Source organism: Oryza sativa, chromosome 5 (assembly GCF_034140825.1).
Source record: "Oryza sativa Japonica Group chromosome 5, ASM3414082v1".
NCBI lineage: Eukaryota > Viridiplantae > Streptophyta > Magnoliopsida > Poales > Poaceae > Oryza > Oryza sativa.
This window is the reverse complement of record NC_089039.1, coordinates 27473273-27491345: the sequence shown is the minus strand read 5'-3', so window position 1 is coordinate 27491345 and position 18073 is coordinate 27473273. Positions and strand designations below refer to the sequence as shown.

General features: G+C 45.3%; 4 protein-coding genes and 1 non-coding gene across 5 annotated transcripts; 3 read left to right on the top strand and 2 right to left on the bottom strand.

Moving 5' to 3' along the window:
• Positions 1 to 589: 589 nt before the first annotated feature.
• LOC4339525 (uncharacterized) lies at positions 590 to 3355 on the bottom strand. The gene is made up of 4 exons (XR_010741383.1): positions 3144 to 3355; positions 2778 to 2938; positions 2052 to 2209; positions 590 to 1971 (listed from the first exon to the last, which is right to left on the bottom strand). It is a non-coding gene; the product is annotated as an uncharacterized protein (transcript).
• LOC107275908 (reticulon-like protein B9) lies at positions 1535 to 3182 on the top strand. Its single transcript, XM_015784838.3, has 5 exons — positions 1535 to 1674; positions 1776 to 1956; positions 2113 to 2254; positions 2476 to 2545; positions 2795 to 3182. The coding sequence occupies exons 1-5, from the start codon at positions 1572 to 1574 to the stop codon at positions 2959 to 2961; spliced, it is 663 nt and encodes a 220-aa protein (XP_015640324.1). The 5' UTR covers positions 1535 to 1571; the 3' UTR covers positions 2962 to 3182.
• A 259-nt stretch (positions 3356 to 3614) lies between the features above and the next one.
• On the top strand, positions 3615 to 6518 carry LOC136356508 (protein PLASTID MOVEMENT IMPAIRED 2-like). The gene is made up of 2 exons (XM_066310508.1): positions 3615 to 3894; positions 4490 to 6518. The coding sequence occupies exons 1-2, from the start codon at positions 3763 to 3765 to the stop codon at positions 6077 to 6079; spliced, it is 1722 nt and encodes a 573-aa protein (XP_066166605.1). The 5' UTR covers positions 3615 to 3762; the 3' UTR covers positions 6080 to 6518.
• Positions 6099 to 9239, bottom strand: LOC4339524 (uncharacterized). The gene is made up of 5 exons (XM_015784837.3): positions 8652 to 9239; positions 8292 to 8471; positions 6872 to 6967; positions 6622 to 6771; positions 6099 to 6534 (listed from the first exon to the last, which is right to left on the bottom strand). The coding sequence occupies exons 1-5, from the start codon at positions 9186 to 9188 to the stop codon at positions 6403 to 6405; spliced, it is 1095 nt and encodes a 364-aa protein (XP_015640323.1). The 5' UTR covers positions 9189 to 9239; the 3' UTR covers positions 6099 to 6402.
• A 2641-nt stretch (positions 9240 to 11880) lies between these two features.
• Positions 11881 to 15830, top strand: LOC4339523 (lipid phosphate phosphatase 2). Its single transcript, XM_015782134.3, has 8 exons — positions 11881 to 11951; positions 12316 to 12613; positions 12721 to 12808; positions 12900 to 13009; positions 13119 to 13212; positions 13347 to 13535; positions 13634 to 13693; positions 15383 to 15830. Exons 2-8 carry the CDS (start codon positions 12359 to 12361, stop codon positions 15535 to 15537), a joined length of 951 nt encoding a protein of 316 aa, XP_015637620.1. The 5' UTR covers positions 11881 to 11951; positions 12316 to 12358; the 3' UTR covers positions 15538 to 15830.
• Positions 15831 to 18073: the final 2243 nt, after the last annotated feature.

Below are 18073 nucleotides of genomic sequence, written 5' to 3'. Positions count from 1 at the left end.
CATAGTTGCTCCATTGAAAATGGTAACAAACTGATCAAGTCCTTCGTGCACAAGACAAACACTAGTGCAGGACAAGTGTGATCCGCAGATTGCACAGGTCCTCCACACTCTGACTTGTCGGGAGCAACAACGCATGCATGTATGCGCCACTACGGATGACTGGGCAAAATGGTGTGAGCACCACTTGTGACAATTTCGGTGTGTAGGGGTAGTTGCGCTCAAAGTGAAAGCAACTCGACTCGTACAACAAAACTGCACGCACTAACGCAAGTGTGTCACACCCTTGCTGAAAAGCAGGTCTGGTGGATTGCCCGTGATAAGGTTTGTTAAGCATCGTTACCATCAGTTCAGATTTGTTAAGCTGGTTAAAAGCATGGTTTCTTTGGTTACTTTTTAGAAAAGAAAAAGGTAACATAAAAAACATCTGGTGAAAACTCAAATTAAAGTGCAAAAGTAAAAAAAAACAGTAAAAGAAAAAGGGTTCAGTGATTAGTAATGGTCTGATGGGTATATGGGAAAACTAGTTCTGCATGTCTAGCTGAAAATGTTCAGAACATTTGGATTTGGTCAGCTAGAAAAAAACACACTGTAAAATTAAATCACCGTTTTACTGACTGTATACAGTACATGCCGTCACATAAAGTATACAGAGACTACATATTCATAGGCCTAAAAAGCGTCACCATTTCGATATGATGATTAACGCCCAATGTATTATTCCAACACATGGAAAGTTCAAAAGGGTAAACATATCAAATGCAGAACTCCATTAAGCGAGAAGCCTTTCAGTAGTGGCGACGGCACTTCCTCTTGCCCAACCCAGGAATCACATTCAGGGCACCCAAGTCAAGCAATGTTGTGACAGATCCTCCTGTTCGCGAACCATCTAGTCCCAATGCTAAAAAAAACCTCAGGAATGAAAAGCAAAGTTCAGTCTGAAACCTGAACCATACCGACCATGACAGTCCTTTCGTTTGTTCTTTGGTCGCCAAATTATTCGGGAGATTAGGCTTCTACTTTTCTCTTCCCCTCTCTTGTACCCTGTCCCTTTCTTTTTATTTTTCAGGCCCGTTCTATAAATACATTTATTCCTCTTAATAAAAAAAGCGCGTCTCGCGTATCCCAAAAAAAAAAGTCTGAAACCTGAAACCAACAACTTCAATCGTTCAGTTGAAGACTGATCACTTTCGAGTTTTTTTTTTGTTCCGATCCTACAAAATGCATATGAACCTCTTCTCTTTGTAAAGTATAACTGTCTAGGTAAATACGCTCAAGTTCAGCAATCAGAATGAATATACTACTGGTGATAAAATTTTGTTTGTTGCTAGTAGAACTTGGCTTCAAGGCTCTAGAAAAGAATCTCCTTTGCTGTTGGTAAACCTCTGTTTGAAGCAAATCTTGCCCTGGTATCTGTTCGTTCCTCTGTACCCCAGCACAAAGCTATCCTTTCCTTCAGAAACTAGGCAGCTTTGTGCTAGTATCCTAGGGCTTATAAGGCCAAGAGTCATGTAACCTGACCAATTAACCATAGTAGCCAAACACAAATCTCCCACAATAATAACTCAGGCAACATGAATGTTCCTCATGTTTCGAGTGATTCTGATGATGATCGACCGGTGATAAGGCTTTTTCATAGGCAGAAACCAGTTCATAAGATCCTGGGTGGCCGGAAAGGTGTGGTTGTTTGTCTATGTTGAACATTCTATTTCAGCAACATTTCACAAATTTCAGAATCAGTCTGATCATGATCACTGGCATTGTGTTGGTTTTTGCAGTTGCGGACATCATGCTATGGAGGGACAGGAATTTATCGGCCGGGATCCTTGCAGGCGCCACATTGATATGGTTCCTATTTGATGTGGCTGAATACAACTTAGTAACACTCCTTTGCCACATTGCACTCCTTGGGATGCTTGTGCTCTTCATTTGGTCCAATGCTGCACCTCTCTTTGACAGGTTTGCACTACCATACTGAATAAAAAACACAACACAATAAATTAGATGAAGAAGATGCAGTGGTGGCATCAAATTGAAATCTTTCAACCACGTACTCCTATTTGTTTTCCTTTTGGTCTCTGAGTAACATCTCAGCTAACCAACCTTGATTTACAGGGCACCTCCACGGATCCCAGAAGTGATTGTTTCTGAACATGCCTTCAGAGAACTTGCACTGACATTGCATTCCAAAGTGGCGCACTTTTCAGCAGTCCTGTATGACATTTCATGCGGGAAAGAACTCAGGAAGTTCCTTGCGGTACAATCAAAATTTGCTGTTTCTTTTTTTTTTCTGATTTAGTGACAGCAAGACCTATAACAGTTGCAACGATGTTTCATATATATTTGCAATGAATTCACAATCTAAAAACTATTAATATGTAGTCAACAAAAATATCCCCATGAATTGGGATTTAAAAGTTAATTTCCAGTTGCAATTAATTTGGTGATTAACTAACTCCATTGTTGTTACATAAATAGGTGATAGGATCTCTGTGGATATTGGCAGTTATTGGAGAGACATGCAGTTTCACAACTCTACTATATGTTGGTAAGTATCGCTGGGACACTGAATTTCAACAAGTCAAAAACAAAATTAGGACATAACATTTTTTTTTGACCAAGGGCAAGAATAATTAGGACAGAACATGGTAAATGCAATGACTTATCAAGCACTCATGAATGTAAAATAACAACATTTTCATATCTGCTTAGTAAATGCAATGATAAATCAAACAGGCATCCTTGTAAAATAAAATTTTTCATATGCATTAACAATTTACTGTGTCTTCTTGACCAGGGTTTTTGTGTGCTCTCACTTTGCCTGCGCTGTATGAAAGATATGAGACTGAAGTAGACCATTTGGTTGCCAAAGGTGGTCAAGACCTCAAGAAATTCTACAAGAAGATTGATTCCAATGTGCTGAATAAGATACCAAGGGGGCCTGTCAAGACAAAAGTTCACTAAGATATACTACAAGAGATATCAATGCATATAAATAGCTTCATAAATAAAAGAAATGTTGGTTTGATGGAAAGTGAGCTTAGAGCTCCATTTCAGTTATGGCTTACAAGATCATATACTCTCGATATATTTTATTGTGAATTATGAGATCAATTAACAATTGTATATGTCAAATTGTTACTTACATATGTGTTCGAGGGTCGAACTGCATCCTCTTGGACTCACGAAGCTAAGGCCAAATCGCTTGGGATTAACCTTTTGAAGAATAAGCACATCTTCTGAAATTCTCATAGAAAAATTAGAGCATCCACATTAAAAAAATACGCGTAAGTTTCCTAATAACCTTTCAAGGTTACTCACAAAAAAAATCATTTCAATTCTGATATGAGTTAAAACAATGTAAAACAATGTGAAACTGCAGCTGTCATTATTGGGTATGGGCATAGGTCAGCCTGATTAGTCAAGGAATGACAATGCAAATAAGATACTTAAACTGCCAGAAAGACACAGACCATTCATGAAACCATACACTGCCAGCTGACTTAACAAGAAACCGTGAGCTGGAGACAATCACAGAAGCCGGCCCAAGTGCACTGCTTTCTGGAAGGAAGTTGTGACAGGAAGAAGATATGGTGAGATCATCCTGGTTGTATTGTAGTGAAGCTTCTCTGAATTTTTCCAAGCAGGAAGGCTTGGAATTGCCATGCCACACTTGTCACCGTTACTTACATACTAGACCAAAGTTACAGCTTCTCTCCAACTCCAATAGAGCATATATCACCTCCAGGTTACAAGAGATTTTACATGATGAAGGAGAGTGCAATGGAGGAGAATTCAGTAGGAAGTGGATCAGGGGGAAACGCCATGGACATCTTTGGTCAGAGCATTGATGTCAGAAGACCAAGCAAGAGCAGAAGAAGAGTAGTTTCCCACAAGGTACCTTCTCAAACACATCTTTTTTCCTGCCTTTCTCAAACCGAAAATTACATCATATTATCATGTACTTGAAGCCTTGAACTGCCTGTATGCATATCTAAGGGCCCCTTTGAAATGCAAGATTGAGAAAAACACAGTAATAGGAAAAATGTAGAAATAGACTATCATACTCATTGGATTTCTACGGGATTTTGAAATACACGAAAGTTTCAAAACTGTTGTTTAATTAGCACACAGGAAAAACTCATGAAGACGAAAACACAAGGTGAGACCTCATGCTTATTTTCCTCTAAAATGATCCATTCCATAGGAATTTCTAAGGAATGGGGAGGAAATATCCTGCCCATTCTAGCCAAAATTGTAGGTTCTACCGGTTGGTCCCGGACATTCCCGGTAGGATGAGATTCTAGCCAAAATTTCAAATTTGTTCGTATTTAGCACAAATATGCTCAAAATCAGTAAAAGAAAAGGTTCAAATTTCAAAATTACTGTTCAAAATTCCCCAAATTTCGCAATTTCCGTCCCCTTCCCAGATTGGTGAAACCTTCTGTTCTACTCCTATTTTGTAGTTCAAAGTTATCTGTTCAAAATGCAGAATTTGTCTCCTGAAATCGAAGAATCGATTGGATCAAGCAGGCGTAAATTGCATCGACGTAAGGCCATTGCAGAGGATCAGGAGCAAGCACGAGTAGAATCCGAGCTATCGAGGGCGATGAACATGGCCATGGAGCTGGAGCGCCAGATCGAGCAGACCAATGCCAAGGCGAGGTCTCGCAGGTCAGAGCTCCAGAGGCAGCGAACGCGTGCGAGCGGCGGCGGCAGCAGGAGGAAGACGGCGAGAGGCCTCGCCGCCGAGGCAGCCGGCGGCGCTCCGGCTCATCGCCAAGAGGGCGTCGGCACGGCGTACGGCGAGGTGATGCAGGAGCTCGACCGCGTCAAGGGAGAGCTCCGCAAGCTGCAGCGCGAGGTGATGGCCGCGATGGCGGCGAAGGGCACGGCCGGGAGGAGGGACGCGGAGGCGGAGGCGTCTACGTCCAGCGCGGTGAGCTCCGGCCCGCGCGGCGGCGGTGGCGTGGAGCGCGATGCGGACGGGGCAAGCGAGGAGCACGGCGTCCTAGTCGAGCTCGCCGTGGGCACGGCGGCCACGGCGAGCTCCGACGCGGGATCCTGGCACAGCGAGCTGGCGGTGGTACGAGCAACGGATGCCACTGCAATGGCGTCGAGGGGACACGAGGTGGAACACGAAGAGCCATCGCTGCAGGCGGCGGAGGCGGAGCTGAGCTCGGCGAGGATCGAGCTGGAGTCCATCAAGGCGGAGGGCCTCCGGTTCACGGCGTCCATCGAGCGCACGCGCAGGGAGACGGCGCGTGTCACCGACGAGATCCGCCGCCTCACGGAGCAGGAGAAGGCGGCGAGCGCGCATGTGCAGCAGCTGAACGCCAAGCTGCTCAAGGCGAGGTCTCGCCTCGAGGCCGTCACGGCGGCCGACGAGAGGGCCGACGAGACCATCTCCAAGCTGGCGGCGATCCTTCGGCAGCTGGAGGACGACGCCGCGGCGGCGGAGAAGGAGAAGACGCTGGCGGATACGGAGAACCGGCGCGCCATGTCCGACGCGGAGAACATCGACGCCGAAATCGCCGCCGCGGAGAAGAGGATCAGGGAGTCGGTAAGGGAGCTCGGGGCGGCGAGGGCGTCGGAGGCCGCGGCGACGGCGAGGCTGAAGGCGATCGTCGAGAGCGCGACGCTGGCCACCGCCGCGGCCGCGACGCCGCGGAGCTCGTCGTCCGGGAACGTCACGATCCCCAGGTTCGAGTACGAGTACCTGACGGGGCGCGCCGAGGTGGTCCGCGCGGTGGCGGAGATGAAGGCGGCGGCGGCGGAGGCGTGGGCGGAAGCGCGGCGAGCCAGCGAGAAAGAGATCGCAATGCGGGCCGAGGCGATCGAAAGGGAGCTCGGAGAAGCGAGAGCCGCCGATGCAGAAGCGACGAACACGACAAGGAGGATGCCATTCTCGTCGGCGGCGACGTCGAGAATGGCAAAGTCACGGAGGATGCCATCCTCGTCGGCGGCGGCGGCGGCGCGGAAGCCGAGGTCGCCGTCGTCCAGCGTTAAGAGGAGGAAGAGAAGAGTCCTGACACTGAACTGTCTGAAGCTTCTCGCTGGGAAATGCAGGGGTCAGAATTGAGATTCAGAAAAATGCAGTATAATCATCAAACAAAAAAAAATCTCTCTTCTTATTTTTTTTCTTTCACCTGAATTAATATTCAGTACACACTGGGAAAACTGAAAACATGTAAGTTTCTACAAGCAAATGCTTAACACTCAGTAGACACTGGGAAAACTGAAAACATGTAAATTTCTATATGCAAATGAGATGGTTTGCTTCAGGCTTGTGCTTACACAAAGCATCATGTACAAACAGAGCTGTACAATCACAAACAAACACTGTGAAAGAGTAAGTCCTTTTCACAATTTTCAGTTCAAGTGTGCTTAGGGACTGATTGGATTTCATGTCTTCGATACAACAGTTTTGCAGACAGGGCAGGTGTTCTTCCTAGAAAGCCACTGCTTTATGCATTGCACATGATAGCTGTGGCCACAGATCAGCCTCCCTGTTTCCTCATTTGCTTCAAATTCTTCCTGAGATATGAAATGTTGACATGGACTTAGGCTAATCAACAGATGCTGATACTATATGGTTAATAGCGAATTGGAAGGTGCGCTTACCTGACAAATACTGCAATTCCTTTCTACTTCTGTTGCAAAATGCTTGGGGTTGAATGCTGAATACTTGACCATCCTAAGGCTGCGAGCGATTTCATCGTCATGCAACCCTGTGCTTACATACCCAATTCTGTCTTCAAGATCCAGCAGCTCCTATCAAATTGAACAATGGGTGGATGAAGGAGAATTTGTGATGGTAATGTACTAAAAAGTTTTTTTTTTTGGGTTGCACATATTGGGCATGGGAGGGTACCTCATATGTCATGTTGTCAACGTCGAGTCGCCAATCCTGGTGCTGATCATGCATACCGAATCTTCCCCATAATAGCCGTGTTCTTAACATCATGATCTGCAATTTGCAAAGATGATTTAATAAAACTGAAGATGAAAAGAGGTGTTCGTTATATTTGGAGATACACACATTCTGCAAAAATACGCTAAAAAGGTACTGGTGGATCTTAATTGGACATAACTAATTGAGAATTGTGAACTTGGAGCCATCACTTACTAAAGCGGATTGAGTATTGTGTTCACAATCGCTTCTACTTCCTCCGTTTCACAATGTAAGTCATTCTAGCATTTCTCACATTCATATTGTTGTTAATGAATCTAGATAGATGTATATGTCTAGATTCACTAACATCAATATGAATGTGGGAAATGCTAGAATGACTTACATTGTGAAACGGAGGGAGTAGTAAGCAACCAAGTGGCATATGACAGCTCATTTCTCAGAACTAAACATTTCAATCTGTCTTAACTGCAAGCATGTTTCCCTCACAAGCATGTCAGCTCACAGTTCATACTACTACTTGAAGAAAGTGACAGGATTATCTAATCACCAATTGGGCATTCAAACTCCTCACTGCTCATGCTCCAATCCTACAACAGAACAGTAAACACTAAACAATCAACCACCACTCATTCCAGCAACATGGCAGCCAACTGAAGCTGACCAAAAGAACCAGCAGCAACGTGGTTGTTCAGTGAGTTCAGCTTCAGCACAATGATTCAGCATTTATGCCTTATGCGTGTACACAGAAAAGAAAGAGGACTCTGCAACTACACTCAAAGGAGGTCTCTCTTCTTCACCTAACGTATCTATCTATTCATGACCACCATATCCCCTTTGCTCTCATGTGCTCTTCCTTCCTTCCAATCTGCTGCCTGTCCTACATATCCGTGACTACCAAACCGGAGTATGTAAATCAACATGTTGTACTACCATTTTTCAAAGCTGCATCGACCCTCTTCTTTATTATTGAACTTGCAATTAAGCATCCATCTAGAGCTTTAGTTAACAATGAGATGTACTTGACAGTGCAGTGGCACGGGTTGTGTGATTTCAACCTTAAGGTCCCGTGTTCAATCCGTAATACGCTCACAATTTCTTCTTACAAATGTTCGGAGGGACTCACAATTTCTTCTTACAAATGTTCGGAGGGACGTCTCTCCCTCCAAATCTCGTTTTTTTAGAGCTTTAGTTAACAACATGCAAAGCGGATGCCATCATGTGACATCTAAACAAACACATCTACCAACAAGACGGATAATCGCGTTGAAAAGTTGTGTGTACTTGTGTGGTGCAGACGCAACTGATGACTGAAAGTGTGAGAGAAAGGCAGAAATATTGTGATTAGTTGGATAGTTGCATGCATTGGATTTGTGTGTACCTCTTCCTCGGCGGCGCCGACGTGGGGGTGGCGGTATCCATGGCGGTGGCGGCCGGAGGGTGGTGGTGGTAGCAGGTCGGCGTTGAGGAGCGGCATGTCGGGGAACGGCGGCGAGTCCATGAGCGACGAGGATATGTGCTCACGCATGGTCACCCTTCGAGCTCGAGGAGCGGCCGGCCTCTGTTGTGTCCGAGGAATTTTCGGTCAGTTCGACAGGATAGCATACGAATTCAGTCTGAATTATGAAGAAAAACATCCGTACGAGTGATGAACAACGACTGAATTTGACCACGGAGAAGTGAAATCGTGGTCAAATTTTTAGCATGAACAAAAAAAAAAAACGAGGAGAGATTCGATTACCTCTCTGTGGCGCCGCTCCGCCTCCCCGCGGCGGCCGGAGCCCATCGCCGCCGCCGTGTGGTGGGCGTGGTGGTGGCGCGCCACCACGACGCAGTCCACCGACGACGCCTCGGCGGCGAACGGTATCCCGGGAGCGCACGTGCACCACACGTCCCCGGCCGCCGCCGGCGCGGGGCCGGGCGGCGCCACGCCTCCTCCTCCTCCTCCGCCGCCGCCCCTCGCGCTCCGCCTCTCCTGCACCTTCCTCCGCCGCCGCCTCCCGTGCCACCGCTCCGAGCTACTCGCCACCTCCACCGCCGAAGCCGGCGCGTGGGCACGCAGCGCCGCCGTCGACGTGCACCCGAGCCCGCGCAGCGCCGCCGACGCGAGCCCCTTGTTACCACCACCGCTCCTCCCCCGCTGCGCCTCCTCCTCCACCGTCGCCGGCGGCGGCGAGGAAGCCTCCGCACGGGACAGCAGCACACGCAGCGCTACTCTCCGCTGCTGCTCCGCCGCCGACGCGCCGCCGTCGCCGCCGACGCCGTCGCGGCGAGCCATTGAGCTCAACCACTCGCGCGCTCGTGTGCTTGCACTTCTTGGCGGTTAGGTGGGGAGAAGTTATGGAGGAGGACGCGAGCCGATAAAACGCGAGCCATCCAACCGCCACGATCATCCTACACCGTCCGATCACCGTGGCCGTTCCTGATCGGACGGTGCACCTAACCCCGAATTCTTTTTTCCAAGATTGGTCAAAAGAAAACAACACACGTCACAGATGCGACGACTGCCAAGAACAGCAGGTAATCCGACACTTGCACTTCCCCTATCTAATTATAAACTTTATTAATAGAAGTGAAAAAAATATATAATTTAAAGTTGTACTTGATAATTGATAATGCAGTGCACCGGGTGTGTGGTTCTACTCCGAGATCTCGTGTTCTTTTTATCAAAAAAAAAGAGTTTGGAGTGACATCTCTTACTCCAAATCTCTTTTTTTTTTGAAAAAATATATATCATTAATATAACTTCTATATAATGTTTTATCGATTTACAGTAAATATTAGCAAATGAACTATAATAAAAATAAAACTAAAATCAACTTTGTAGTTACTCTCACCATTTCAAAACATAAGTCGGATGAATTTGGCACACTCTAATACAATTAATCTGGACAGAATATGTCACATCAATCTAAAATTCTTTATATTTTGGATGAAGTCAAGTTTTAAAATTTTAAATTTTAACAACAAGCTGAAGAATAAAAGATGGTGTTTTTAACCTTTGTGGATAAACCAGAGTGGATTAGCACTATAAACAGTAGGTGAAATTGAGCTATCCAGCTGAAATTCCCCTCTACTTTTCGGCTAAACAAGCAACCGAGGACAATAAATGGAAGCATATGGCACGTAGGATTAGGAATGCAACGGGACAAGACAAGACAACCTCTTGTAGCACGGCAAGAGACAAAGGCAATTAATTGGATGCAAACCGTTCTGATGGGAATTTGCCGTCCTCTGACACTTGTCTACGTACAGTTTCGTTTTCTGGAATTTAGCTGAAAATTAAACTCGGTCTCGCTGTCTGCATTTGCAACTTGGCAGTATCCAAATTTTAAAATTCGGATGGATATACTCGTACTGTACAGGAGTAACAGGAGTACATTCCTAAACTTTTGTCTTTTAGTAACTGTGGAGTACTCCCTTCGTCCCAAAAAAAAAAAAAAAGACAAACCATGGGTTTCTGTGTCTAGCTTTGACTATTCGTCTTATATGAAATATTTTTATAATTCGTACTTTCATTGTTGCTAGATGATAAAACATGATTAATATTTTATACGTGACTTGTCTTTTTAATTTTTTTCATAATTTTTTCAAATAAGACGGACGGTCAAATGTTGGGCACGGAAACCAGAGTTTGTCTTTTTTTTTTTGGACGGAGGGAGTAATTGGTAGGCTGAGCCAAGATGTCATGTACTACTACTAATTTTGATTCACATGGACAATTTAACACACGTCATTCACTCATCCGTGTCAAACTAGAATGTGCTAAGTATTCAAGATTATCCTTTTTGAAAAATGAAGCCGTCATTTTGGAGTCAATTGTGATGATCTCACATGAGAAAATGAGAGAAAAAGGACCCGGGGCATCTGGCGCTGGCCCAGCAAAAAGAAAGGATAGCATATGGGCCGGTTTGACATCTCGGTGACGGGGAGTGCGGCCTGCCTGACGGTGGGCCCCCACGCGAGGCCGTCCCGGACAGTGTGGCCCATGGATAGTTGGGGCCTTGGCACGGCCGCTTTCTCTTCTCACGTGGCCCGTGGGCTCGTGGCCCGTACGTAAAGGGGGTTCCTGCTCCTGAACAATCTTAGGTACAGTTTAGATGATGCCATTTCAAACCATACTTTTCTTTTTAAGTTGTCAAAGATATGCATATATTTATTTATTTTTGTCAAATTTTTGTAAATACATAAGAAATTCTGTCAAAATTTTAGTAATAGTGCCAACTTAACAAAATTTTGGCATTACCAAATTTATTTATTTTGGCATGAACAGCCCCTTAAATCTCACTTTGTTTTTTAAATTCCCCAAGCCTGATGGAATTCGACGAAGTGCAGTCAAAGTGGCCGAATCTTCCCTTTTTTTCCTAGATGACATTCAACGCAGTTCTTAGTTGAATCTTTCGGCACTTCCTTAATCCGTAAGGGTCAATCAAACTGCATAGAAAAACAGGAAGCATTTGCATCTGGCTTCATCAGAAACGCAACCGATTAAATATAAGGTTGTTTCTGCCTTCTGGATTGCTGGACTGAAATTCACAGATGCACACAAGCATCTCCATTTCCAAGCAACAGCAAGCCAGCAACGACTGATCCGTTGTTGCAGCCTCCAACAACAGAAACATCCTCGTCAGCCGATCTGTTCACCAGTCTCAACCACCCCTGAAATACATGCGAAGATAGCACGCGAAGCTGACTGGACAGGCTTCATCTTGCAAATTGCGAGACAAATCTTTTAAACCTAATTGCTGTATGATTTGATAATAAGGTGCTACAGTAAATATTTAGTAATGACGAATTAATTAGGTTTAATAAATTCGTCTCGCAATTTACATACGAATTATGTAATTTGTTTTGTTATTAGTGTACATCTAATAATTTAAATGTGTGTTCGTATATTTGACGTGACTGGGTAAATTTTTCACCGGTGAAACTAAGCACATTATAAAACGACAGAATGGAATGGACAGGCTGACAGCCGTGGAGGGGAGGAGAATCGGCCGCCGTTGACCACTGCTCTTCTCCCTCTTCTCTGCATCGTCCTGTGAGTTTCTCTCTGCACCTCCTCTCCTCAACATTTTGATGTCCAAACTCCAAACCATGGGCTTAATTATGGCGGTCACATCCTATAATTGTCGCTTCTTCTTGGCCATTTCAGCTGTCATTTAGGAGTAGTTCTTTCCTTCAAAGTACTAAAAAAGAAAGAAAGAAAGAAGAAAGAACGAGAGAATCTTGCAGTTGTAACTTGCAAGAGTATTTCCTTGCCGTTGCAAATGACCTGTCCGTGAGCCTGAACAACGATGAATTAACAACGCGTAGTTGATCAATGATCATGTCTTCGTGTTCGTGACCTGTCCATGAGCAGAATTAGCTGCTATATATGCATCGAAATGACGAATTCTTTTCAGGGAATCTCCTTGCTGCGTTTGAGTCCCCTCTTCTTGTATCAAGATGCCGCCACCGCCGCCGGCGACGTCGCCGGCGCCGGCAGCCATTCGGCTGGGAGCCCCGCACCCGTACCTGAGAACCCACGGGACCAAGGTCGCGAGGCTGCACCTGCTCGACTGGATCGTGCTGGCCCTCCTCGTCGCCATCGACGCCGGCCTCAACCTGATCGAGCCGTTCCACCGGTTCGTCGGAGAAGACATGATGATCAGCCTCCGGTACCCGCTCAAGCGCAACACCGTCCCCATCTGGGCCGTCCCCGTACGCCTCCATCTCCCTCCATTTCTTGATTTCAGAAAGAAAAAAACTGTGCCGGATAGTGCGATGTTTCAGTTCTGTACTAAATCTTGCTCTCGTTGATGGCGCAGATATATGCTGTCGCTGGGCCGATGATCATCTTCATTGTGATATACATGAAGAGGAGGAATGTGTATGACCTGCATCATGCGATCCTAGGCAAGTTTCTTTGCATTGTCTGCTGCTGATTGCAATTCTGAATTCTGAAATGTGAAACGTGAATTGTGAATTTTGCTTGCTATGGATGCAGGGCTTCTGTTTTCTGTGCTGATCACTGCCGTCCTGACCGACGCGATCAAGGATGGCGTTGGCCGGCCTCGCCCGAATTTCTTCTGGCGATGCTTTCCTGACGGGATCCCGGTGAGTTCTTTTGCCACTTCTGTTAATTTGTTCAGTTCATGGGTTCTTCAGAACTAGATGAATCCGGCTATAACTTATTAACTTGCTGGTTCTGAAACTCTATTTTCAGAAGTACAACAACATCACCAGAGGTGTCATCTGCCATGGGGATAAAAGTGTCATCAAAGAAGGGCACAAGAGCTTCCCAAGTGGCCATACCTCATGTAATCCTGAAAACCATTTTCTGCTTACGTAGTGGTTAAACAAAATGCTCCACTGAACACTGAACCAAACTTCATTTCCAAGCTAAAAATTAGAAATGATTTGCAGTTACAAGCTTCCATTTCTGTTCTTGCAGGGTCTTTTGCCGGATTAGGCTTCCTGTCATGGTACCTGGCCGGCAAGATCAAGGCGTTCGACAGAGGAGGGCATGTGGCCAAGCTCTGCATTGTCGTCTTGCCTCTGCTTATTGCAGCGATGGTTGGGGTCTCAAGGGTGGATGACTACTGGCACCATTGGCAGGACGTGTTTACCGGTGGAATTCTTGGTAGGTTTGCATGAAAGATCAGAGCTGCCTTTCACCTGCTACAAATTCCTCTTTTTCAGAGCACGATATCATACTGTCATGTTGGCTTCACTCTGCAGGATTGGTGGTTGCTTCCTTCTGCTACCTTCAGTTCTTCCCACCACCTGCTGGTGAACAAGGTGATGCCTTTAGTTCTTGCTTTCAATCACTTCCTTTTTTTGGGTAAATTCTCCATACATTTTTTCTACAATATAGGAACCTTTCCTGCTGTTTATATTTTTTTAAAAAGCTGTGATAAGTACATGTACATCATCATTTTCTGAGAAAAAAAGTACATATACATCATAGTACAAATACCTTTATGTAAGGCTCAGCTAAAGTGAATAGACATTCTCTTTTAGGAAAGCTAAAGTGAATAGACTTGAGGAAGTTCACCAGCCATCCCTTAATTTTATGTGGAGTTTGTTTCACATTCTTTATCTTCAATACCAGAAATCTTATCCCTAAACTATACAAAACCATGCAATTTGTGCCCATAGTAGATGGATCTCTGGTTTCGCTAACATGGCATCCTAGTTAGAAAAAAATAAAATAAAATAAGGCCCACTTAGAAGAGAAAAAAATGTGGGGTTTGCATCTCCCCCTTCTTCTTCTCTTTTCTCTCTTTTTTTTTTATATTTCTTTTCTTCCTGGGAGGCTGCCAGCGGTAGAGGGAGAGACCGGGAGAGGCGGCTGGCGAGCCTGGGAGGGAGGGGGAGGCGGCCAGTGAGCGCCGCCTCGAGAGGCTCCACCGCCGCCTTGAGCGCCCACCGAAGCCGCGGCTGACCCCGCCCGCGTCTTCTTGGTGGAGGCGGCGGCGAGCACGATCTTCATGGACCTCGAGGCTGGGCGTCCACCGAAGCCGAGCTCACCGATGGCGGTGCGCTGGCGGCGGAGGAAGGAGTTGAGGTGCGAGATGCCATTGTCGAACCTGTCAATGGCGGTTGGGGAGGAGGAAGAGGCAAAGATGTGGCGGCAGTGGTGAGGGTTTGCGGCGGAGGTAGGTGAGGTGGAGGTGGAGGTGGAAGATGTTGTGCGACGGTAGGTGGAGGAGGAGGAGGAGTCCGCGGCGGAAGGGTCATGGAAGCGGCGAGACAACGACGGATTTGGGTGCAGGGAGTGGGCGGGGGATGCCGGTGTGAAGGCGAAGTGGTCGGCTGCCTCTCTCCCCTCTCTCACCGACGCGGCCGGCTGCCTCTCTCCCCCTCTCCCTCCCAGGCTCACCGGCCTCCTCTCCCGTCGGCGCGGCCGGCCGCCTCTCCCTCCCTCTCTTTCCCAGGCTTGCTAGTCGCTTCTCTCCCCCTCTCTCTCCCAGGCTTGCTAGGCACCTCTCCCGTCGGGCGCGGCCAGCCACCTCTCCACCCTCTTCCGCCGGCTGCCTCACCCTCTCTCCCAGGCTTGGAAAGAAAAGAGAGAGATGATGGGGGCTGACACGTGAGCCCTACATATTAATTTTATTTTGCTGACTAGGATGTCACGTCAGCGAAATCCGACATCCATATAGAACCCAAATTGCACGGTTTTGTATAATTTAGGGGTGAAAATTTCAGTATTGGAGATAAGGGATGTGATATAAACTTGACGTAAAGTTGAGGGACGGCTGGTGAAGCACCCTTTTGTTTCTGTCAACTGGCTTAAGGAACGTACTAAACCGGCCCAGTCAGACATGGTAGTTCATGTTAGACTTTTTGAGGCCCATATTCTGAAATTCATAATGGGCCGTGCTAAACCTATTCAGGCTGGATCAACTCAATGAGAAGGCCCAGTAATGTTAAACATAAACCTGAATCTTTGCGTCAAAAAATAAACCTGAACCTTTTGAATTGTAGGATTTTGGCCTCATGCATACTTTGAGCACATTCTTCACCCAGAAGTTGAGAACCAGGTGCAGCTAACAGCTACTTCAAATCATCATCAAGGCCTGGACATGAGAACCAACAACCAGTCATTAGATTCCATGGAAGAAGGCCGAAGAGCTCGGTGAGAACTGAGAACTGAAATAGTGCTGTGAATATCTGAAGTAATTTGTACAGTTGTATAGAACATTTCATGGCACTGTACATTTGCTATACCTAAGGTGTGTCCTGCACACTTAATCAGTTTGATATTAGCTAGGTGATGTACTACTGTGTATACATCTAGCTTGTAGTGAAGATTAGTTTAAACATTGTACATTCATAACTGTCATGTTCTTTTAGATAGTGGAATAAACATAACTTTCATGCATGTAGTAAACTGAATTATTATGATGGAGATGGCTTGTACAGTTGTACATGATGATCATAAGGGAGTCATGTGTTAAATTCAGAGTCCTTGTCCAGGATGCATGAATCCTACCTACCGGATAATAATATTGCCAAATTAAAACACACCTCCATCTACATTTTTCTTCGTCTTCCTCTTAACATAGTTTTCTCACGGTTCAGGTGTTTCATCAGCTACACAGCTAATTAGCTTCCATGCAAAATCGTGTGTTGCATATATGCAACCGTGTTAATTAAGCGATAATTAGAGAAGGCTAAGAGGCATCAGAATTAGGGGAGATGTCGCAGTCTCGGTGTAGTTTCAGATAGTGATGATTCCCAGCTGCAGCGTTATCTTGGTCTTCAGTCTTGCCAGCGTCTATCAACACGACTAGTCCAGCATATCCAGCTGCCGTATTTTGACTTGTGCAGCCACTGAAAACGACTATTAGACTAGTGCAGCCAACTGATCAGCATTCAGCTGCACAGTTGCATTAACAAGTAGATCCTATGGTGTTTCATGGCTTGATGACTCGATTGGCCCAAGTCAACTGCTGCATTACACTAGTATACTGTTGTTAGTGGGATATGTGCTCTGAATTTCCAACGCCCCGGCAACGGAATTGGAATGACTGATGCTCACAAAAGCATTTTTTTCGCACTTACGGCATATGTTGATCATGACTCTGACAGAGCCTAATGACTTTATCCTCATGTTTAGCCTTTTTCTTTTCTGAAAACTAAAATATGTTGGTACAGTTTTTTCCATTTTTCTTCACTATGATTGTAGTAGCATTTTGTACTCCCTCCGTCCCAAAAAAAAGACAAACCCTGGTTTCCGTGCCCAATATTTAACCGTCCGTCTTATTTGAAAAAAATAAAAAGACAAGTCACGCATAAAATATTAATCATGTTTTATCATCTAACAACAATGAAAATACGAATTATAAAAAAATTTCATATAAGACGGACAGTCAAAGTTGGACACGCAAATCCAGGGTTTGGCCTTTTTTTTTTTTGAACGGAGGGAGTAGGTAGTAAAAGCTCTCTTTTTCCTGTGTGGCTTTCTCTCTCTGAAGAAAGAAAAAGGAGATAAAGAAAGCCTGGTCATGTTGGATTGTTGGTCTTAAGATGTTCAGCGTAGCACTGTTTGAATGCAGACTAGTATATGTAGTAGCGGTGAGCTTTGAATGGAGCTATCAAGCATCTGCCTATCTATCTATCTATCTATCTATCTATCTATCTATCTGCACAACTTGACTAAATTGGACTTGCACACCTGCACTGGATCTATCATGCCCACATGTAAAAACAGAGAAAAACTGCAAACTGAACCTGACACGGCGACTTGACTTGCAACTTTCTTTGCCGGGAAGGATAGATATCCCCAGTATAACCATCTCTGAAGAAACTTGATGCTGACTAATCGAAGTATTGAACAGTTGATCCTTCCTCTCGTTTGTGATTCGGTTTGGACCATGGAAACTTAGCTCCTAATTAATCACCCATCGTCAAACATTAATCTGAAACTGTTTATGATAAGAAGCATAAAATGGGACAAAATTTAACCTAGGAACATACAAGAATTGGTCACATTCCATGTGTACCACTTTGTGACTTGTCTGTGATTGCTTGAGCTCATTGCCCTTTGCTTGGCACCTGATGCTAAGCTAGCTTGGCAAGGCAGCATGCTGCACAGAACCCAGCCACCAAGGCACAGGACAAAACGGGCAGCACATGGATTTGGACGAACGAACTGGGCCTAGCTGAATTAGCTACCAAGGAATATCGTGGTTGGCCACGAGTTGGAAAGCTTCTGAAATTTTTGACTCGAAAAAATGCTGTCTTAGCTAGCTGAATTAGCTTGTCTGGTAGCATGCAGGATGCGTGGAGGTTTAGACAGATACTGCCACATGATCTAACGATTAATTAGGACTCTCAAGACCTGAGATGGAATTAGCTAGGTCACACGCTCTTTCACTTTCAGTTTAGAACATTTTAATTGGATTAATTGGTAGCACAATTGTTTTGCCATCCTGCAAGATACTAGTCTCTGAAGCTGACAGGTATAATGCTGCTCCCTCTAGATGATAATGTTCAGTAAGTGTAAAATTTCATGGCTGTCCAATTTGTCAGCATCTGAACATGGTTATCATTACTCATAAATTGAAACTAAAAACCCAGAGTCAAACAGAAATTTGAGCCCTTTTTTTTTCAAAATAAGAAAAAGAAAAATTAGAGATTAGATTAGAGCCATACCAATGGGCCTGCTCTGCT